We start from the raw sequence: 22,529 nt of genomic DNA on the forward strand, positions 1-22,529 counted from the left end.
TCGGATAGTAAAGTCAGCTTCACCCACTTGAATATGCGCAAGTGTTGCGCTAAAAAAGCTCGTGAAAGCAAACAATGAGAAATCGTCATGTGCTTCCTGAATGTGTTATCATGTGACACTTCCTCATCGCTTTCTTCGTCTTGCTTTGTGCAATGGATGTTTGTCTAATTCAAACTTTGATATTGTTTTGTAGTTTAATATGTTGTTTTTGGGCAGATACTCCTTCAAACAAGTCGACTCCGAACATTATCATCATTCTTATGGATGACGTAAGATATTGATGTATTTTTAGTTTGGGGAGTGTTAGTTTTGGGGGATGAGACTTGAAAAACTAACTTTTTTAATCTCGAAAACCTGTGGCATGATTACTCAAATGGAATGCTGACATGACTGGCTGTGTCCTCTCTGATTATATACCACGTATACTTGACGTATTGACATACAATAATACACAGCATGCCAATATATGCTTTGTATATGGTCTCTGTCAGGAAATGGTAACCATTTCTCTGCAACTCTATTTGAGATGTGTTCTAATGTAAAGTCTGCTTATCAGAGCATGATGATCCACTAACATTTGACAGCTTGTTCCTCTAATGTTATTAGATGGGCTGGGGAGATTTGGGAGTGTTTGGCCAGCCCTCCAAGGAGACCCCAAACCTTGACTCCATGGCTGCCCAGGGGATGCTGTTCCCCAACTTCTACACAGCTAACCCCCTCTGCTCTCCATGTGAGTGTCAGCTACATACATGTCATACTTGATTAAAGTCCCAATCCTCTTGAATTCATAGATATAAAAACATATTACACTGATTATAAAGACAGAAGGAATTCATAGTCTGAATAGCTAGTGTGGTACCAATTCCCACATGCATAAGAACCTGACTGTCAGTGCAACAGTCAATGATAACAATTCAATAATATTGTGATTGTCATTGTAGAGGAATAGTTGCAGTGATGGTAACGTCACTGTGATTAAGTGGGATTTGGGTGAGAGGTTGGTGGTAGGTGCAGGCATCCTTCAAAAGCCTTTTGAAACAATGTGACGCATACATCAGAAGCCTAAGCTGTGTGTGTCTGGGTGATAGAGGGGAGAAGACTCATTATGCTAATAGGGATAATACACTATTGAAATATGCTAATTATACCTAATTTGGGAATTTGAATAAACGTGTTATGCAAAATAGATCGACCCTTTTCTTTTTTCTAATTAATATTTAAGCAAATAAGACCTAATCAATTGCTTATCTCATATGTGTGTGTGATGCGAGTGCCTGAAGGAAGCCAAGTGCATCATACCTGGCTATTTGTATTAACGCCACGGAGAGGGTATTAGAGGATTCAGCCACTGAATGTTAATTAGAAAAGTAATCATATACTGAAATGGTACGTGGCTTAATCACAATATCCAGGGTGAGCTCCCATATACACTACCGTTCAAAAGTTTGGGGTCACTTAGAATTGTCCTTGGTTTTTTTTTTTTAAAGAAAAGCAATTTTTTTTGTCCTTTAAAATAACATCAAATTGATCAGAAATACAGTGTAGACGTTGTTAATGTTGTAAATGACTATTGTAGCTGGAAACGGCAGATTTTTTTAAATGGAATATCTACATTGGCGTACAGAGGCCCATTATCAGCAACCATCACTCCTGTGTTCCAATGGCACATTGTGTTAGCTAATCCATGTTTATCATTTTAAAAGGCTATTTGATCATTAGAAAACCCTTTTGCAATTATGTTAGCAGAGCTGAAAACTGTTGTCCTGATTAAAGAAGCAATAAAACTAGCCTTCTTTACACTAGTTGAGTATCTGGAGCGTCAGCATTTGTGGGTTCGATTACAGGCTCAAAATGGCCAGAAACAAAGCACTTTCTTCTGAAGCTCGTCAGTCTATTCTTGTTCTGAGAAATGAAGGCTATTCCATACGAGAAATTGTCAAGAAACTGAAGATCTCGTGCAACTCTGTGTACTACTCCCTTCACAGAGCAGCGTACACTGGCTCTAAACAGAATGGAAAGAGGAGTGGGAGGCCCCAGTGCACAACTGAGCAAGAGGCAAGTACATTAGAGTGTCTAGTTTGAGAAACCGACGCCTCCCAAGTCCTCAACTGGCAGCTTTATTAAATAGTACCCGCAAAACACCAGTCTCATCATCAACAGTGAAGAGGCGACTCCGGGATGCTGGCCTTCTAAAGAAGGCTAGTTTTATTGCTTCTTTAATCAGGACAACAGTTTTCAGCTGTGTTAACATAACTGCAAAAGGGTTTTCTAATGATCTATTAGCCTTTTTAAAGGATCAACTTGGATTAGCTAACACAACGTGCCATTGAACACAGGAGTGATGGTTGCTGATAATGGGCCTCTGTATGCCTATGTAGATATTCCATTAAAAATCAGCCGTTTCCAGCTGCAATAGTCATTTACAACATTAACAATGTCTGCACTGTATTTCTGATCAATTTGATGTTATTTTAATGGACAGAAGACATAGATACAGTACCAGTCAAAAGTATGGACACACCTACTCATTCAAGGGTTTTTCTTAATTTGTACTATTTTCTACATTGTAGAATAACAGTGAAGACATTAAAACTATGAAATAACACATATGGAATCATGTAGTAACCAAAAAAGTGTTAAACAAATCAAAATATTTTAGGTTCTTCAAAGTAGCCACCCTTTGCTTTGATGACAGCTTTGCACATACTTTTTTTTTATTAGTCTTTTTGTTCTTTTTTCCCTTTATTTATTTATTATTTCTTCATTTTTTTACCCCCTTTTTTCTCTCGATTTCGTGATATCCAATTGGTAGTGATAGTCTTGTACCATCGCTGCAACTCCCGTACGGACTCAGGAGAGGTGAAACATGACCCCGCCAAGCCACACTGCTTCTTGGCAAAATGCTTGCTTAACCCTGATCTGACTAGTTATATACTGTGGAACTTTATGTAAAATCACATGCAGCCTCTCCCACTTTAACTACGCATTCAGCTAAGATCATTTAAATAGTTTATCAAAACATGATGTTGATGTCTCTTCTCCTGTTACTCCTTAGCCAGAGCTTCACTTCTGACAGGACGATTACCAGTTAGAAATGGATTCTATACCACCAATGCCCATGCAAGGAATGGTGAGCTCTAACTCTCTCTTTTGAGTTATATTTTCCTTTCTGCTTTGCCACACAAATTAATGTAACCCCTGACCTTTGCAGCCTACACACCCCAGGAGATAGTAGGAGGGATCTCAAAGGATGAAATTCTATTACCACAGGTACTGAAGAAGAAGGGTTACGTCAGCAAGATCATCGGCAAGTGGTGGGCGGCCTTCATTTTGATCTAATTTGAAGTGGTAACAATAGTGACAATTCTAATTCTGTTTCTCCTTCCCCCATCATTTTTCCTGGCCTAAGGCATCTTGGCCACAGTGCTCACCACCTACCTCTGGAGCATGGTTTTGATGAATGGTTTGGTGCTCCAAACTGCCACTTCGGTCCCTACAACAGCAGCGACAGGCCTAATGTCCCGGTCTATAACAACTCTCAGATGGTGGGAAGGTATACACACACACACCCTGCACACACTCCTACTCTCACTCACACAGAACAGAAAACATAAAAATCCTCTCTCCCGGACTCTTTCAGTGTTTGGCTCGGCTGGCTGCTCCTCTGAATGAGGATAGTTTTTTTTTACTCTTCTATATACCAGCTGCGCTTGTGTATTCCATTTTCTGCCCATTTGTTTTCCCCAAAACAGCCATATGTGTATTCAGGGTCATTGGCGCTAGCAGGCGGGCGCTTTTTGCGCTTAGCCGTGGGTTTAATCAGCATAGCGTGCCTGAGCCTGGACAGACGCACACACACGCACCCAGGAGACGGCAGGTTGCGTTGGCGGTGTGTGAGGACACCTGGAACAGCCCGAGCATGAGAGAGACGGCGTGCGCTGCTGCGTCTACCGCTCCACGCTTCAGTACTATCTCATAACAGTTCCCCTGCTCTTCAGAGACTTCTCAAATCTGCTTCTCTAAACTCCCCTCTAATCACAGCCTGGGAGGACGGGCTTCTCAAAGTCTGCTGCTGGGTTTTTGGAATAAAACGGATTGTTTATTAAATAGCCATGGTGTGAGTGTTGTGTATGAGTCCTATTAATAACTATTGTACTTATGTAGATGACATGGAAACTAATGAACTACATTTGTTTTCTAGATACTATGAGGAGTTTGGGATCGATAAGAAAACTGGGGAATCTAACCTTACACAAATCTACTTGGAGGTAAAGTGATTGAGTGGCAGACGTCTGTCCCAGTTCTTCTTTACAAATACTACTTGTAATAGGAATTTCCAGGTGAAGGAAAAGGAGACCAGTCATTGATAAAGTCAGTCAAAATCAATCCAGTTTAATTACCGGTTACCACAGGGAGACAACTCCAGCACAGAGCAGAAAAAAATGCCTAACTGGCCTTCTCTAAGCATTACATTTTACATTTTAGTCATTTAGCAGACGCTCTTATCCAGAGCGACTTACAGTAGTGAATGCATACATTTCATACAATTTCATACATTTTTTTCCTGTAAGCATGCCCTTATATTCTAATCTCACAGCACCAATGTTCTGTAAACACCCACCGTGCGGCAGGTAGGAAGTCACAACCTCAGCTGCTACAGAATCGCACAGTGTCAGAGAATATAATAACAATCCATATCTTCTGTCCTTGTACCTCCAGTCTGGTGTCAATCACTATGAACAGATATGAGAACAATCCATAACATTCAGTATCAAGTCTAGTGACCCATCAACCCATACACAAATGAGTGTCCCAAATAGAACACTGGAAATCATGTGTATTATATAAAGGGAAAAATTATAATATGCTAAGCATTGTGTTAATTACTTTTCACTGAATATTAACTTTATTCAACTTTATTCAACTTAAATGTTCCCATTACACTACTGTTCTCTGTCAGTTTTGTAGTGAATTTTCTGGATGGTGTCTGGTCTGATAGCAGACTGTGATCTAATTTCTTTCCTTCCAGGAGGGCCTTGACTTCATATTTCACCAAAACATGGCCCAGCGGCCGTTTTTTCTCTACTGGGCAGCAGACGCTACGCACGCTCCGGTCTACGCTTCAAAACGGTTCCTGGGGAAGAGCCAGAGGGGGCGGTAGGATCACAACACTTGAAGCTACAATCATAAAATGTCAATAATAAAGCCATATCTAGATAATGACACTTAGCTGCAAAGTCTTACACAGAGACATGTGATGTGTTGCTGACAAAGCACGGAGAGTTTCTTCCAGAGCAGAGTTTGGACACCCTCTTGGTTATTAACCTGTATCATTGCTGACTTTGTTGATCTGGCTATTATAGGACCCAATTAGTACGTTTCTCTTGATGATTTTCTACCCCGGTACAGTATTTCTGTTTTTGTACAATGTTTACCAAACTGGCTTGTTGTTTCAAAACTCTGCTTAGATCTCTGGGTCTTAGGCCATTGATTTAGGGGCTTTGTGAATGTGTGAAGTGGATGAGCTGTGCCTGCAGCAGTGCTACAAGGTGGGGAAAGTCATTAGCATGAGCCACTGCATATTCTACTGGGTGATCAATCTCTCATCTCACACCTGGAAACGTGAGCGGAATTAGATGCCACTTGGAAGAACAGAATCACGGTATCAACATGAAGATTCAAAATCGAAATGAGAAAAATATTGTAATAATGAAGAGAAGAAAAAACCTGTTTCCTGCTCTGAGTATCTTGTCAATTAAATGTAGATTTTTCACACCCCTTTGCCCCTCTGTGGTAGTGGTGAGGGTAAAGGGATGTGTTGCTCGTCTGGGCCCAGGTCACTTAGTATTCCTCTCAGTCTCGGTGAATACTCAGGCCTCACTAAGCAGGCATTTCTTCAGAATGCCAAATGAGGTTTTTGTTGACAGAGAAATGGATCAGAGATGAAAAGTGTTAGCCAGGTGCCTGGGATAGGTGGCTCACACTGAGATGGAATGCTTTTCCATTTTTTCCAACAGGCTTTTAGTCCATGTTTTTTTGTGTGAAAACTCTTGTTGCTAAATACCAAATGTTTTATAGTAAATACCTAATTTACCTCCATGTTTTCTAGAATAATGTAGCTTGGTTGATGGGTTTGCCTAGCCCTAGTGCCTACACATACCTGTCTGTCCGTCTGTCTATGGTGAGTTGGGATTGGGCGTTTGAAGCTCCTGAGATACTGTAGTTTGAATGACTTGTGTGTGTACTGCAGGTACGGTGATGCAGTGATGGAGCTGGACTACAGTGTTGGACAGATGCTGGCCTGGCTGCGTGCTCTGGGCATCGACAAGGACACCTTTGTGTTCTTCACCTCAGACAACGGGGCCGCAGTAATGTCTGGCCCCAAGCAGAGTAAGCGCTGCACACCATGATTTAGTCTCTCAACTCATGAAATGCAATTCCATGCTGCTTTCTTACAGTTCTTGTATACATGCCTGTATGGATAGATGTGAGTAATGTACTCTTATGTCTATGAGTAGTATGTGTGGGTATTTTCTTTGTTTGGGGCTCCTTTCAGTTGTGTATAAAGTAAGTTGTTTTAGTAATCTCTTTTATCATGGTGCTTAGTGTGTGAGTGATGTGTTTCTGTCCCCTGAGGTGGCAGTAATGGTCCGTTTCTCTGTGGGAAAGAAACTACATTTGAGGGTGGAATGAGGGAACCTGCCATCGCCTGGTGGCCTGGACACATCCCAGCAGGCACGGTGAGAACTCTCTCTTTCTCTCTGTTCTACCTGTCCGGGAACATCTCCAGGCTCCAGGTGTTCTAGATGTGTTCTACTTGTCTGGAGTTGGGGAACATCTCCTGGTATTTACACACAGCTGTGAGACACTGAATTGCTATCTGTCTGTAAGCAGCTGGGTTTTCAAGCAGGTATCACATTAGAAAGTAATTACAATTAGTCATTTCAGTAATCGTCTCGCTCATATCATTGTAGTTCTTTGTTTCGATTGTGTGTCAATGTCCTCAACATCATCACACCTCATCTCTCCTCAGGTGCTGGCATTGCAAACGCAAACACACCGGTTTTTGTTTGTTTGAATGTGTGGGTGTCCGCGCGTGTGGGTGTGTATGTGTGTGCAAGTGTGGACTTTTTTCCAAATACTTTTTGAGGTGGCAAGGTTCATCTTCTTACCCCCCCCCCCTTTCCTGTCTTCCTCCTCTGTGAGCCTGTGAGGAAGACTTTCCCCCTGATCCGCTAAGCCTGTGCGTTCTGCAAATGACTTTTAATTGTATTAGGGGCAGCTGTGACACGGGGCTGTGGCGCAGAGGGATTTTTGGAGGAGCGAGTGGAGGAAGCAGTCTGTAGGCTGAAGTAAGCCCTGCCCCCGGCTCATATCGAAGGGGTGTGCTGTGGCCTGATAGCGCTGCAGAGTGGCGAGGGAGAGGGGGATTGGGAGCATCTTAAGCGGCTAATCTGTTTGTGTGTTTGCTGAGGTTGGATTGAGCTGTAATGAGGGCTTCGGTATCTGAATATGCCAGGCGCACAGGATAAAGGACAGGGAAAAAAGTAGAGGGGTGGTTGGGAGAAGAGAGGGAAGGGTGCACCCGGTGCAGTGTTTTACAGGGTTGGTTTTGGAAAAGATGGCAGTGCCAGGGAGGTAGGGAGGGTTTGTATGCAGGGTCTTTGGTGTGCTGGTGCACTGCCATGACAGCCCAGCCTCCTATGTACGTTTGTCTCTAGCACCTGCTGGTGGGTTAACTAGAGAAATTACTGCAGATGAAACACTTCTGAGAACAGAGTATTGTGAATGAGGCACCGCTGTTATGCTGATGAACAGGGATCATCGACTAGATTCAGCCGCAGGACGATTTTGTCTTGAGAGAATGGTCAGGGGGCCGGAACATAATTACAAATCATTTCTAGATGGCAAATTGACCGCAAGAAGCCCAAACAGATATAATATTTGACTAAAACATAATAATTTCAAACCTTGCTTACATTTGTGTACGATCTCATATATCTCTCTATTGTGCGTGGGAATACTTGGGAACAGATTTCCAAAATTAAAATCACTTGGAGCTGATTTGTTGAGGTTTTTATTCTTTTTATGTTCAACAATAAAAATAATAAATTTGGCCCGCGGGCCGCCAGTTGGGGAACCCTGCTGAAAGCCATCTGTGGCTTTAGTCTGTGGATTGGGCAGGAATACATGGGACTATCTCCTTTGACAAAGCAGCTTTGTTGTATGGGTTTCGTTTCATCTCCCTGCTGTTGGGGAGGATGGCCAAAGAGATGATTTCCCTCTCTGTTGCTTTGTGCGGCGCTGAAATCTCTGCTCATCGGCACATTGAAAAGTTTCATAAGCCCTAAACATAAATTGCTGCACATAATGAACGGTGCCACACCGCTTCTGTTAGGAGGATTGTTGGTACGGGGACCAGCAAACATTAACAAGGCCTACTCTAAATTGTTTCAGATTAAACGTGTTTTCAGGTTAAAAACTATAGCTATTATACATATATCATATCAACTCATCACTGACGAAGCTGACACACTGATAGGAGTCATAGGTTTGGTTGGTCCAGTTTCAGGTTAGGCTAGGTCTGGTTGGTCCAGTTTCAGGTTAGGCTAGGTCTGGTTGGTCCAGTTTCAGGTTAGGCTAGGTCTGGTTGGTCCAGTTTCAGGTTAGGCTAGGTAAAGTTATCTTCTAACATTCTCACACTCATTAAAATGATCTTCAACAGAGGAAGAAGACTCCATTACAATCCGTGTGAACGCCACAGTCTTATTGCACAGTGATTTGATAGATTAAAGTAACAAAAACCGTTCCTCGGTGCGTAGATAAACCTAGCATGCCCTCGTGACTGTACTGCACATAGCTCTAATGAAAGTGTTAGCTGTTAATATTGAGGGACAGAGAGAGTTTTGGGAGATGTGTTGGAATGAGAGAGATGAGGTTGAGGTTCACATTCCCCCGGTGACTGAGGGGCCGCGTTGGGATGAGGCTGGCTGGCTGGAATGGAGGGGGAAAGGGAGGGCTTCCCCCCCCAACACTGCTGCTGCCACCGTCACAATCCCTTTTGTTGTGTTTATCAGCTGGGAGACACGGAGCCTGAGTGCGTTAGACAGGGATAGCAGGTCTGCCACGTCAGATAACTACCACCAGGGTTTAACCTAGAACCACACAGACAAAAGGCTGGCAAAAAGAGTAAATACAGAAAGAAATAGACAGAATGGAGAGAAAAGTGTAAATGGGAGATAATGAAATGGTCTCTTTCAACTATTTAGACTTTTTTTAAATGGTTAGCATTTTTTGGTTGAGGATTTAGGGTTGTCTGTGCTACCTGGTAGTCAACTTCATTAATTATCCTTTTTGATTTCTCTTGTTTTTTTTTTATGTTGTGTGTGTGTGTGTGTGTTAAGCGTGAGAGTGCAGATAACGGAATGTGTTGCAGGGCCCTTTCTGGCTGGTGCAGTGGCTGCGGGAGAAAAAGGAATTCATTTTGGTGGTGTGTGCAGGCAGCTGATAGGAGCATGGAGGCACATGGCGGCGCAGCTGCTCTGGGCTGATAGCACTATCTGATTGTGAGCGTGCCGTCTCCCTCAAAGGGCTGCTCGGGAGAGAATGGAATGGAAGATCAAGGATGACAGTGAAAAAAATTGCATTTTATCTGAAAATAGTTCAAAGTTTCTAAATAAAATAAAGCTTTTCACAGGGACTGTGGAAGGGAGATAAAACAGCTAGCGCTAGCCCGCGCCTCATCTTCTCTCTTTCTCCTCACTCCCCCTTTTTCTCCTAATTTACAGAGGCGTTTGTGAGGTTTATAATAAACCTGCGAGCGCGGATTATAGAGGAGACTGAAGAAATGAATCATCAGGACTCACCCCCCCCCCACCCCCCCACTCCACACCATCCGCTGAAATGGTGGGCTTTCATAGGGGGCGCGTGCACACTGTTGGCCATTGTGCTGTCGTGTTGGGTTTCATGCATGAAGAGGGATCCCTTGGTGTCTCTGCAGGCTTCTGGTGTATCACAGCCTCCCAGTAGTGTGAATCACTCTGCTCCCCAGCCCTGCTCTGATCACGGTGCTTCACAAGGCTGCCGCGTTTCGCTGTTCAGGGTCTTGACATGGACACTCACTGCAGCTTTGGAGGAGACGCTCTAGCATTTTGACAGGATATGAATTGATTAAAGCAAATAAAGTGTTGTAATTTGGGGAACAAAGTTTTAGTATTTGTAATTTTAAATTGATCCGTTTGTGCATCGATCTGGTACGTATGGATGCCCATGCAAGCTATCTAACTTCCTGCAACAATCGCTGTTAAACTTTCATGTCAACACCCATAGACAATGTGATTCTATCTGAATTTGAATTCCAGTGTGTTACGGTTCAATACAAGGACTCTTTCTCCCATCTCCAGGTGAGCCAACAGCTGGGGACTGTGATGGATCTGTTCAGCACCAGTCTGTCTGTGGCTGGCCTCAGTGTTCCTGACGACAGGCTCATAGATGGACTGGACCTCAGCCCTGTCCTCCATAACAACACACTCATCAACAGGTTAGAACTTGCGGCTGAAAGAGGCTTAAATGGCCCTGTCAGAGGGATTCATTCATGTAAGATAAGGTGATGAATATGATGTATACTGTTTGTATACTTGCCCTCCTAACTTGGTCGGTACACAACTTGAACTTTGACCAGCAAAATCATGGACCACTGATAAAGAGTTCCATCACATGCAAGTCTGAAGTTAGGATTTGGCTATGAGAGTTGGTTCAGAGGTCAGCTATGCCCTCTGCTGGTCACAGTACTTTGGGCGTTTGTGCCCCTGTTGTAAGATGGGCGGGCGGATGCAGGCTTTGGGAGAGCAGCGGTGGCAGTGCCCCCTGTAAGGAGGCTGCTGGTTGGGGCCCAAGGCCCAGGGAGAGGGACCACCCTGGTGGATAAGGTGTTCCACCAAGCACATAATGGGATGAGCCATGGCAGCGTGGTGGTGGGGCGCGAGCCTGCGAGGGAGGGCCAGGCAGCGCAGGGGGAGGGGGGTTCTGGAGCTGAGAGAGGGCTGCTGCTTATCACAGGAATCTAGCAGTCACCAATCCCATTTCACACCCAACAGGCCCATCTTCTATTACCGCGGCAATGAGATGATGGCAGTCAGGGTTGGGCCTTACAAGGCCCACTATTGGACGTGGAGCAACTCGTGGGAGGAGTTTAACCAGGTGAGTCCCTCTTGGTGACTGTAGTGTGTATCTCGCTCTCTCTCTGACTGTAGATTATCTCTCATTGTCTCTCTCTCTCTCTCTCATCCCCACACCCTCAACAAGCCATCCACAGTGCTCTATAAAACACATTTGATAGTCAGTGTTATCTTGAAAACAGCTCATCAAGTGGCTGTTGTGTACATCAGTGGCTAATGAATATTAATGAGGACACCCCACTTCACCAAAGTACTATCATTCATCAGCACTGGCTGTCGCTGGTGGAGCGTTCTCCCCTCCTGAGTATCCTGCTCTCCCCCTCCTGCTGAGTATCCTGCTCTCCCCCTCCTGCTGAGTATCCTGCTCTCCCCCTCCTGCTGAGTATCCTGCTCTCCCCCACCTGCTGAGTATCCTGCTCTCCCCCTCCTGCTGAGTATCCTGCTCTCCCCCTCCTGCTGAGTATCCTGCTCTCCCCCTCCTGCTGAGTATCCTGCTCTCCCCCTCCTGCTGAGTATCCTGCTCTCCCCCTCCTGCTGAGTATCCTGCTCTCCCCCTCCTGCTGAGTATCCTGCTCTCCCCCTCCTGCTGAGTATCCTGCTCTCCCCCTCCTGCTGAGTATCCTGCTCTCCCCCTCCTGCTGAGTATCCTGCTCTCCCCCTCCTGCTGAGTATCCTGCTCTCCCCCTCCTGCTGAGTATCCTGCTCTCCCCCTCCTGCTGAGTATCCTGCTCTCCCCCTCCTGCTGAGTATCCTGCTCTCCCCCTCCTGCTGAGTATCCTGCTCTCCCCCTCCTGCTGAGTATCCTGCTCTCCCCCTCCTGCTGAGTATCCTGCTCTCCAACCCTCCTGCTGAGTATCCTGCTCTCCAACCCTCCTGCTGAGTATCCTGCTCTCCAACCCTCCTGCTGAGTATCCTGCTCTCCAACCCTCCTGCTGAGTATCCTGCTCTCCAACCCTCCTGCTGAGTATCCTGCTCTCCAACCCTCCTGCTGAGTATCCTGCTCTCCAACCCTCCTGCTGAGTATCCTGCTCTCCAACCCTCCTGCTGAGTATCCTGCTCTCCAACCCTCCTGCTGAGTATCCTGCTCTCCAACCCTCCTGCTGAGTATCCTGCTCTCCAACCCTCCTGCTGAGTATCCTGCTCTCCAACCCTCCTGCTGAGTATCCTGCTCTCCAACCCTCCTGCTGAGTATCCTGCTCTCCAACCCTCCTGCTGAGTATCCTGCTCTCCAACCCTCCTGCTGAGTATCCTGCTCTCCAACCCTCCTGCTGAGTATCCTGCTCTCCAACCCTCCTGCTGAGTGTCCTGCTCTCCCCCTCCTGCTGAGTGTCCTGCTCTCCCCCTCCTGTGCCCTGAGAAGTGAGAATGTGTTCTCTCCTCCTCTAGGCACCCTTTAAAAATTGTCCTGCTCCTCTCCCTCAGAAACCTCTGTTTCAAACGTGCAAGTTTGCATTATGCCCCATCGGTTGCTTAAATTGCTCTCTCCTAGAGGGCCGCTGAATCAATAGCAGCCTCCTTTATCAGCTCATGTGAACTGGAGTGGAACTTCACAAATAATGGCGTCTGATTGCCTGTGTGTTGCCTATCGATTGGTCCGTGAATGTGTGTGTCTGCGAGCAAAAGATGGTTTGAAGGGGAGGCTCTGGGTCTCCAAAGCTGTGACTCTGAGAGTTAATGTGTCGGTTCTTCACCAGAATGGGCAGCATGCATTCAGAGCTTCACAATGACCCTTGACCTTCACATCTCACCCGAGAGCATCCATCACACAGAAAAAACACTCTTTATTTCAAGCGGTTTTAAATGGGTCTGAATATTGTGCTGAAACGTTGATCCATCATTCAAGCGTACTATTTTCTCACCAGTTGTAAGTAATGTTGTGCATTTCCTATTTATGTGAAGTAAAAAACAAAACAAGGATGGTGTGTCTTTCTGAACTTGAAATTCAATTATGGCTTTTAATAGCCATGAGCTCTACTGTGATTTTTCTGGTGAAATCCGAGAGATTCGGTGATGTGCAAAATGAGACATTTCACAGGGTTAAGTGGATTTCATCAAACGCTCTTGTTGGATGGTGTGGTAATGGTGTGAGGTATTATATTGTGTTGGGAATGGGAACGGTCTGTATCTGATGTTATCTGCTCGACCTTGTCTTTGGTGGGTAGCATACGTTTAAATAGGACTCTTTATATAATCTTTTTCTTTGAGGAAAATATGAAACCAAAATTCTACTTTTGCATTCCATTTTATGTCCCTTGATTCCTCCCCTCATCTTATAATGTTGCCTACATTACTCCATCTTTAAAAGAACATTGCTGTATGATCTATCTTCTTAATACCATGGGAGATATGGAGTTCTGCTGTGTTGTCTTCTTGGATACAGATTAAAAGGGCTTTCACAGTCCAAGAGGATTTAGGCTCTTTTACATTTCTGAGACCACTGCACAGAGACTGCTTCAGGACACTATGTGGGCAAGGCTGGATCATAGTGCAGTGTACTGAAGTGAGGTGTGTGTGTGTGTGTGTGTGTGTGTGTGCGCTCGTGCCTGTGCTCCTTTGAGCGAGGCTGCTTGTGGTCCCAGAGGGGAGTCGGTAGAGTGCCTTACAGATGAGTGCTCTCTCAATATTAGTCGTGTTGCTCACAAGGGCACCTGAGAGGTCTCCCCAGGGGGTCTGGAGGGGGCTGTGACTCAATCAGCCTCTGTCAGAGCCAGGCTGCTACCCCAGAGGTGTGGGGGGTGGTATAGGGAAGCAAGCCTGCACACTTTTGGGGGTCAGCAGAACAATCGTACAGGCCATGGCCCCACATTCTGACTGGCAGATAGAATAGCCACATACAGTTGAAGTCGGAAGTTTACATACACTTAGGTTGGAGTCATTAAATCTCATTTTTCAACCACTCCACAAATTTCTTGTTAACAAACTATAGTTTAGCAAGTCGGTTAGGACATCTACTTTGTATTTTTATTATTATTATGTATTTATTATTAGGATCCCCCCACACCAATTAACAAGACATTTACAAAAACCACAATCTTGCGCATGACACAAGTCATTATTTCAATATTTGTTTACAGACAGATTATTTCAGTTATAATTTACAGGATCACAATTCCAGTGGGTCAGAAGTTTACATACACTAAGTTGACTGTGCCTTTAAACAGCTTGGAAAATTCCAGAAAATGATGTCATGGCTTTAGAAGCTTCTGATAGGCTAATTGACATCATTTGAGTCAATTGGAGGTGTACCTGTGGATGTATTTCAAGGCCTACCTTCAAACTCTGTGCCTCTTTGCTTGACATTATGGGAAAGTCAAAAGAAATCAGCCAAGACCTCAGAAAAATAATTGTAGACCTCCACAAGTCTGGTTCATCCTTGGGAGCAATTTCCAAACGCCTGAAGGTACCACGTTCATCTGTACAAACAATAGTGTGCAAGTATAAACACCATGGGACCACGCAGCCGTCATACCGCTCAGGAAAGAGACGCGTTCTGTCTCCTAGAGATGAACGTACTTTGGTGCGAAAAGTGCAAATCAATCCCAGAACAACAGCAAAGGACCTTGTGAAGATGCTGGACCCACTGGAATTGTGATGCAGTGAATTATAAGTGAAATAATTTGTCTGTAAACAATTGTTGGAAAAATGACTTGTGTGATGCACAAAGTAGATGACCTAACTGACTTTCCAAAACTATAGTTTAACAAGAAATTTGTGGAGTGGTTGAAAAACGAGTTTTAACACTTACGTTGGAGTCATATGTAAACTTCCGACTTCAACTGTATATCCACAGTAAAACGAGTCCTATATCGACATAACCTGAAAGGCCGCTCAGCAAGGAAGAAGCCACTGCTCCAAAACCGGCATAAAAAAGCCAGACTACAGTTTGCAACTGCACATGGGGACAAAGATCGTACTTTTTGGAGAAATGTTCTCTGGTCTGATGAAACAAAAATAGAACTGTTTGGCCCAAATGACCATTTTATGTTTGGAGGAAAAGGGGAACGCTTGCAAGCCGAAGAACACCATCCCAACCGTGAAGCACGGGGGTGGCAGCATCATGTTGTGGGGGTGCTTTGCTGCAGGGGGGACTGGTGCACTTCACAAAATAGATGGCATCATGAGGGAGGGAAATGATGTGGATATATTGAAGCCACATCTCAAGACATCAGTCAGGAAGTTAAAGCTTGGTTGCAAATGGGTCTTCCAAATGAACAATGACTCCAAGCATACTTACAAAGTTGTGGCAAAATGGCTTAAGAATAACAAAGTCAAGGTATTGGAGTGGCCATCACAAAGCCCTGACCTCAATCCTATTGAAGATTTGTGGGCAGAACTGAAAAGCGTGTGGTGTGCAAGGAGGCCTACAAACCTGACTCAGTTACACCAGCTCTGTCAGGAGGAATGGGCCAAGATTCACCCAACTTATTGTAGGAAGCTTGTGGAAGGCTACCTGAAACGTTTGACCCAAGTTAAACATTTTAAAGGCAATGCTACCAAATGTTAATTGAGTCTATGTAAACTTCTGACTCACTGGGAATGTGATGAAATAAATAAATCATTCTCTCTACTATTATTCTGACATTTCACATTCTTAAAATAAAGTGATGATCCTAACTAACCTAAGACAGGGAATTTTTACTAGGATTAAATGTCAGGAATTGTGAAAAACTGAGTTTAAATGTGTTTGGCTAAGGTGTATGTAAACATCCGACTTCAACTGTAGGTAACAGTCACAGGCATACCGTAGCCCCAGGGCAGAGAGAACACGTTGACAGGTTTGAGGTGAGGAAGACATGATACTATATACCAAACAGATATAGTCACACACACTATACACCATGTACTGTACACATCTACACTCAGCTCCCTTGCACAGATTCCTCCATATCTTCAACAGAGCGACGGCATCAGGTTCAGGTGTGCAGTGAGGGGGTCGGTCTGTAGGTGGACATCATTGACAGCACAATGCCTCTTGCCATCCATTTTGTCTTTTTAATTGCATTTTCTTTTCAAGGGCACTTTCTCAGGGTCAGTTGAAGTAGGTTATCTGTTACCACCACAGTCGCCATTGTCCTCTGTGAAGTGGGCGTTTAGAAGCTAAAGATGAATTGTGTGTGTATGTGTGTCCACTCTAACAGGGCATTAACTTCTGTCCAGGCCAAGAGGTGGCAGGCGTGACCACCCACACCCAACAGGAACACACCATGCAGCCACTCATCTTCCACCTGGGGTGGGACCCCGGGGAGAAATACCCTATCAGGTGAGTGCTCACTAAATCAAACAAAGATTCCCTGGTGTACTGTTAGATTGTACTGAACGTAAAGTGAAAGGCAAGGGAAATATAGACAGGGCTTGGTGTTGGCCAGCCAATCTCCACACGGCTCAACAAACAGCAGGCCTCTGGTTAAATAAGAGAAGACAAGAGCAGAGGAGGGGGTTGTGGGATGTTGGTGGACAGGATCTATGGGATCAATACTGATCCAGTTGTGGGAAAGAGGCGCGGTGAGGACTGAAGATTGATCTGTGCAGCCCCAGACTGGCTGATTAAACGCTATTCTTTGTGATTGCAAATAGCTCTTTAAAGCTCGCTATCTTGCCTCAGATCCACTGCCAGAAGTTAAAATTGCAAGACAAATTGTTCTCGTATAAATCGAGAGGGAGTGCTGTTTAATGGACTTTTGTGTTCATTCGAACATGACCCCGTATCTATAGTTAAAATGGTGTAAATAAAAAAACAGTTGGGTGTTGTGTTAGTTTTTATTTAGAATAGTTATGGTAATGATGGTGTAACAATGTGGACAAAAATGGCCTTAATTGTACAAAAGAAGCATTATTCATTCTCTATTCTTTTTTACTTCACTTTTTTATTGGCAAAGACACTCAGAGATGAACAAAAGCGTGACACACATTCATATAGTTTTCATAATGATTCGATGAGGGAATACAATTTCCTATTATCTAGCTTTCTCTCTGATCCGTCTTCATTCTCCTTAATGTTTTCTTCAGTCGGATTAGCTCCTGTCCCCAAGGCTGTTTCACACCCTCTGGCTGGCTCCCTCCCTCACCATCTCTCTCTTTCTCTCTCTCTCTTCCTCTCTCACTTCATCACTCTCTCCTCCTAATCTCCCCCACACTCCTTTTTTCACTTGAAGGGAGATGGAATAATTAAACATTCATGTTGTTTTTGATCAGCCCATCTCATCTCTGCTCTCTTCTATTCAATCCGCATAATTTAAAAACAGAAAAATCTATAGCAATGTTGTGTTGAATGCGTTGAAGCGTTTATTTGGCCGTGTCCCAGACTTATGGAGAGGAGGAGCTGGTTTGGCACCTGGAGAGAGGACCCTGCATCCCCTCTCCCCTCTCCAAGTGGGTGGGGGTCATTGGGGTGGTCTGTGAGGTCACAATATTCCAGCCCCATCTCTCCAGCCCCAGTAATGATACCCAGCCACCCTCCACCCCCACTGCCCTCCCTCCCTCCCATCTCCTCCCTCTCTCTGTTTCCCTCTCTCCTGTCTGTGTGTCAGGCAGGCTGCTGGCCATGTGCTCCTTGGGCACCCAGCTGGACCGGCTGGCCATCATTAATCTCTGTCTGCACCTAAAGAGCCACTTAAGATGATGTAGGGCCTGTCTGCACACATACCTTCAGTTGTGTGGCAGGCTGATACTACAGCAGTAACACACGCTGCCCAGGCAGTCGCTCCACTGTCCCAGCCTCTTAGGATACATGGACACACTCACTAGAGACCTGCTGCAGGAATCCAGGGGAATACAGGAGATGCTTTTCCATTCATATCTGAGTTAGGATATTTCATATTTGGTGTTTCTCATTGATGTACAATAACAAGACAATCACAAGCACACAGAGATCAGCATTCTAGCACTGTGAGACATTTAGATAAAACATTTATTTCGATTGTCAGTGAATTTACGGGTAAGCGTTTTCAGACTGTACATGAGCACATGAAATTGTTCTTGTTGGTCCTCTTCTATTGGTGTGGTAGATGATGACTCCTGTGGTTAGTAGATCAGTGGGAAGGTGTGGCTGACTGGGTCCAGTGTATAGTAACACAGCCCAGTTCTCCCTGCCTGTGTCCCAGTGGGACTGGACTTAGCCCTGCCTCCTGCTGCTCCGGCTCACTACCCCTGGGCCCTCGTCACCCTGTGTTGAGCACTTAAGTCCCAGCCTGCCTCGGGCTAATGTAGCAGGCAGCCCTACACACTCTGGCCTCATCTGCTGCCTACAACCACTTCAGCCCCCAATCAATAGTCTTCACCGAATTGCTCAATTTCCACAGGAGGAGAAAGGGCTGAGGTATTTGATTGTCTCTTCAATTCCCTCTGCTTGATGCCTGTGTGTGTGTGTTCGCTCTACCAGTGGGGTTATGAATCACTAATCAGAGTGTAGTGACACACCTGAGCAATGCCGCCTTCCCCCTGGGTGTCATGCATTATAAATCAAAAGAGTTCATTTGCATGCAGCGTTATTATTATTCCAGTTTTTGCTTTAACACCAGTGAGCTAAGGGTTATAGTAATGATAATGAGGCTGTGCTGACTGGAGTTTTCTTTATTTGTGGAGAGGGAGGAGAGAAATAAACATGTTTTTATGTATATATTTTTAGGGTTAGGTTGCTCAATGCATAGACAAAGAATAGTCTTAACTCAAAAAGGGCTGAGTGTACACTTTGCACACCACACGAAGCTGCTGAGAGGAGGAACGGCTCATAATAATGGCTGGAATGGAGTAAATAGACTGGAATCAAACACATTGAAACCACCATGTTTGATCCCGATTCCGTTCCAGCCATTACTATTTGCCCGTTCTCCCCAATTAAGGTGCCACCAGCCGTCTGTGTTGCACACTGCGTTTGGTCTGGCTCTGATGTATGGTTCTAATATTTAGTGAGATAAAGCAGCTTCAGAAGTTATCTGAAAACGAATCACAGTGATCAATACAGAGCAGAGAAACAGATAGGATGGTAATGAAATCTTCATCATTTTGATCAAGATATTGTCTTTGGTCCATGAAGCAGAATTTGTGATTTCAAATGCATACATAGTAAAATTTTGTCTGAAATGAAACACTTGTTTCTATAGAAACCTGTACTCATTAAAGATATGATCAAGGCTGTGGTATGTTGTGATTCTGGGTCATTGCACAGTATTGCGTCACCACACAACCATAATAAATAACCAGCAAGCCAAGGCGGAGAGCAGATGGTAAGTTTAGACCACCGTGGCCTTAAGGACCTAAAGGATGAGTTGGGGTGGGGGAACACTGGAGCAGTAGAGTAGTGATGATGGGAGAACAGAGAGTGTGAATATAGGACTAGCACAGGCTGAGGGAGGGAGGGAGGGAGGGAGGGGGGGGAGCAGGTGCTATTGTGTGGCGGAAGCCCCACTGCCCTCTGGGAGGAGGGGGGGGTGTGAGCTGGACAGGGCCTGGAGTTATTACACTAATTGACACTTCACCTCACACACACACACACACCCTCCCCAGGGGCCAATCAGAGAGCTGGCTTTGGGGAGGGGCGGGGGGTGCGGAGCTGGCACAGGTGCTGCTTGCGACTGTATTATGGGTGTAATTGCACTGGTGATATTTGTCTATCCACGTGTAGCGCCACCAACCGCCCACTCCCCCCAAACACAGAGAGCCCATTAACCCTACAGGTCCTATTGAGAGCAGACAGAGCAGTGTTCCTTTGAAACACTTCAGGGCCTCTGCGTTTTACACACTGAATATAATAATGCACAGAGGTGCTCCGCCGTGTCCAACAAGAATAATTGAGAGACAGGGGATGGGAAACATGGCCCATCCTGCTGAGGGCAGCCCCGAAGGGGCAGTGTGTGTGTGCGTGGATACGCTTGTGCATGAATTGGTAGGTGTGTTTGCTGTCAAAAGGCTCTCGTATGAGTTAAGCTTGTCGGCTTTAAACTAGCGTTTCAGTCATTAGTGTACATTCGCTATGGATTATATCAGTTGTTTAAAGGCAGGCAGGTGTCATACAATGATAATAGATAGTCATTTTAGGCTGCACAGCACAGACTAAGCGGCAGATTTATGAAACCGATTTCCGAGAAAATGTTTTACTAATCATACAGAGATTGTTTTACACTGGTCTATATTGTAGGCCTACTGTGTTTGTGTGTGCATTTGTGTGAGCAGTGACCTTCTGTCATCTGTCTATATGCTGTGACTGACATCTATTCTCTATGTTAAATTGTATAACCACACCATTGGTGGTGTGTGTGTGTGTGTGTGTGTGTGTGTGTGTGTGTGTGTGTGTGTGTGTGTGTGTGTGTGTGTGTGTGTGTGTGTGTGTGTGGAAGAAAGTGAAAACCTGAGGGTTTGTCCTTGACCACGCTCTGATTGGAGAGCCTCGTGCATCTGTTCAGACATTTTAGGTGAATCTGTGTGTTAGTGTGTGAATACAATATGTGGTTGCATGTCTTTACTGTGCTGTTGTAATTCTAGATGTTGTGGCCATATGCCAATATTGCCTGACTGTTATGTTTGTATGTGTGGTGAGTGTTTTGCACAACTACTTACGTCTGTGTGTTTCTCTGCAGTGTTGTGACTAAGGAGTACCAGGATGCACTGAGTCGGATCACAGCAGTGGTAGAGAAGCATAAGAAGGGTCTGGTACCAGGTGTGCCCCAGCTTAATATGTGTGACATGGCTGTCATGGTAAGATCAATATTTCACAGAATGTCCATTCCCCATGTATCATATTTTTTTAAACTTGTTTCATATAAAACATTTTATTTCATAGTATTGTTCTGTGGCTTTTGTTTTCGGTGTAAACATCTCTGTGTTCTTTCTCAAAGAAAAATGATTTTAGAAAATAAATTGATGAAGTGCTTGCTGTAGTGACACCGTTTCTCATTTCCTCGATCTTTTAATAATGCTGAATTCTTTCAGTAAACTATGTGGACACAATTTCAGATTTGTTTCCCAGAGTTATTTTCTTTCCCTTTGTTTCTAAAATAATAGACTATCTTGTTATTTGTGGAAAAACAGAAGCGTGATTCTTGGACCTTTTGTCCCAGCAACTGTTTTGTGGATTTTAGCTGCTTTTGGAAAAATTAGGGAGTGTTTGTCTCATTGGTTTTGGTTTTCACAAAACAGCTAAAAAGAAACATTGCTGTGTATGCTCATTGCTAAAGAACTGTTTGTACATGAATTTGACATGTGTAGCATCAGCTCCCCCATGTGGTTTCCTTGGAGAACATAATGTAAATCATGTTCAGCTCAGGTGAATGAATGTTTAAGAATGTTTTCTGTGGGTTCTTTCACTAACAGAACTGGGCCCCTCCAGGATGTGAAAAGTTAGGAAAATGCCTTAAAGCCCCCAAGTCACAGCCCTGGAAGTGTGACTGGCCACACTAGCTATCTGTTTCAGAGCCACCCTGGGAAAAGGGAGGATGTCAGCGAAGATGCTGCCTTGATGAAGAGCCATTTTCAGGAATTCAACTTGAATTTCTATTAGTTTTTAACTTGTAATGTTGAAACAGAACACCATATTGTTTGAATGAAGGACATTAACAATGGGACGAATGCTGTCTGGGTGCCATATGATTATTAATAGAATGAAGCTGATTTGCAACTGCTTTTTGTTTATGATGCCATCTCTGTAGATGTTTTTCTCTCTTTACTTACTTATGCACTATTGTGGAAAACGTATTGAAATAGGGCAAACCCTTTCTTTCTTTTTCTCCAACTGGAATAAAAACATTTTATCCAACTTTGTCTTTCATCTCTTATGAGATGTTTTTTTAGTGTGTGACAGATTGAAGATTTCTGTGTCAACCGATGGGTCGTCACTTGCGTCCACGGTCAGTCTTAATAATTATTATTTATTCAACTTTGAGCGCTTTTTATGATATAAATCTCAAAGCGCTTCATAAATAAACAAGCAATATATCATGACAGGTCAACCAATAGAGGCCAAGTCTTTGAACGCTGCGCACTCTGCAGATGGAGGGTGAGTTCATGGTTTGAGAGGATGGAACTGGTCAGAGGATGGTAAATGATGGTGTTTGCTGTTGATCTTGTACAGGATAAGTCAACTAGCCACTGGAATTCTCCTCTTCCACTGTGAAGCACCTACTTGGGTGTTGCCTCGACATTCCTATCACTATTATGAGAGGAATTGTTGTTATTATTATTATTATTAATAATAATAAACTGATGGCTAAACCCCGCCTATTTCTACAATGTATCTTTTGAACATTTTATTTTAAACCTTAACCACACTTAACCGTATGGCAAACCTTAAAATACGACCAAAAAGCACATTTTTGTTGTCAGATCATTACGATATAGGCAGCCAATTCTGACTTTGTGGCT

General features: G+C 44.3%; 1 protein-coding gene and 1 long non-coding RNA gene across 4 annotated transcripts; both read left to right on the top strand.

Moving 5' to 3' along the window:
- The first annotated feature begins 64 nt into the window (after nt 1-64).
- LOC115167380 (N-acetylgalactosamine-6-sulfatase) lies at nt 65-21,924 on the top strand. 3 transcript variants are annotated; one of them, XM_029721770.1, is made up of 14 exons: nt 65-269; nt 607-730; nt 3,056-3,130; nt 3,212-3,314; nt 3,410-3,553; nt 4,202-4,268; nt 5,030-5,157; nt 6,251-6,390; nt 6,637-6,740; nt 10,404-10,540; nt 11,097-11,199; nt 16,316-16,437; nt 20,750-20,867; nt 21,483-21,924. In XM_029721770.1, exons 1-14 carry the CDS (start codon nt 153-155, stop codon nt 21,567-21,569), a joined length of 1,569 nt encoding a protein of 522 aa, XP_029577630.1. In that variant the 5' UTR covers nt 65-152; the 3' UTR covers nt 21,570-21,924. The 3 variants fall into 3 exon arrangements, with proteins under 3 accessions (XP_029577630.1, XP_029577632.1, XP_029577631.1); XM_029721772.1 differs by lacking the exons at nt 16,316-16,437; nt 20,750-20,867; nt 21,483-21,924 and adding an exon at nt 12,872-13,094; XM_029721771.1 differs by lacking the exons at nt 16,316-16,437; nt 20,750-20,867; nt 21,483-21,924 and adding an exon at nt 11,305-12,577.
- Nucleotides 8,386-9,474, top strand: LOC115167383 (uncharacterized). The gene is made up of 2 exons (XR_003870482.1): nt 8,386-8,634; nt 8,666-9,474. It is a non-coding gene; the product is annotated as an uncharacterized LOC115167383 (long non-coding RNA).
- Nucleotides 21,925-22,529: the final 605 nt, after the last annotated feature.

The sequence above is a fragment of the Salmo trutta genome, chromosome 29 (assembly GCF_901001165.1).
Source record: "Salmo trutta chromosome 29, fSalTru1.1, whole genome shotgun sequence".
Taxonomy (NCBI): Eukaryota; Metazoa; Chordata; class Actinopteri; order Salmoniformes; family Salmonidae; genus Salmo; species Salmo trutta.

Excerpts from the sequence above, each read along its gene's own strand:
- LOC115167380 (XM_029721770.1), top strand. The coding sequence starts at position 153 with ATGGATGTTTGTCTAATTCAAACTTTGATATTGTTTTGTAGTTTAATA. Across the intron at positions 731-3,055 it reads TAACCCCCTCTGCTCTCCAT|CCAGAGCTTCACTTCTGACA; the intron begins GTGAGTGTCAGC and ends GTTACTCCTTAG. Across the intron at positions 4,269-5,029 it reads TTACACAAATCTACTTGGAG|GAGGGCCTTGACTTCATATT; the intron begins GTAAAGTGATTG and ends CTTTCCTTCCAG.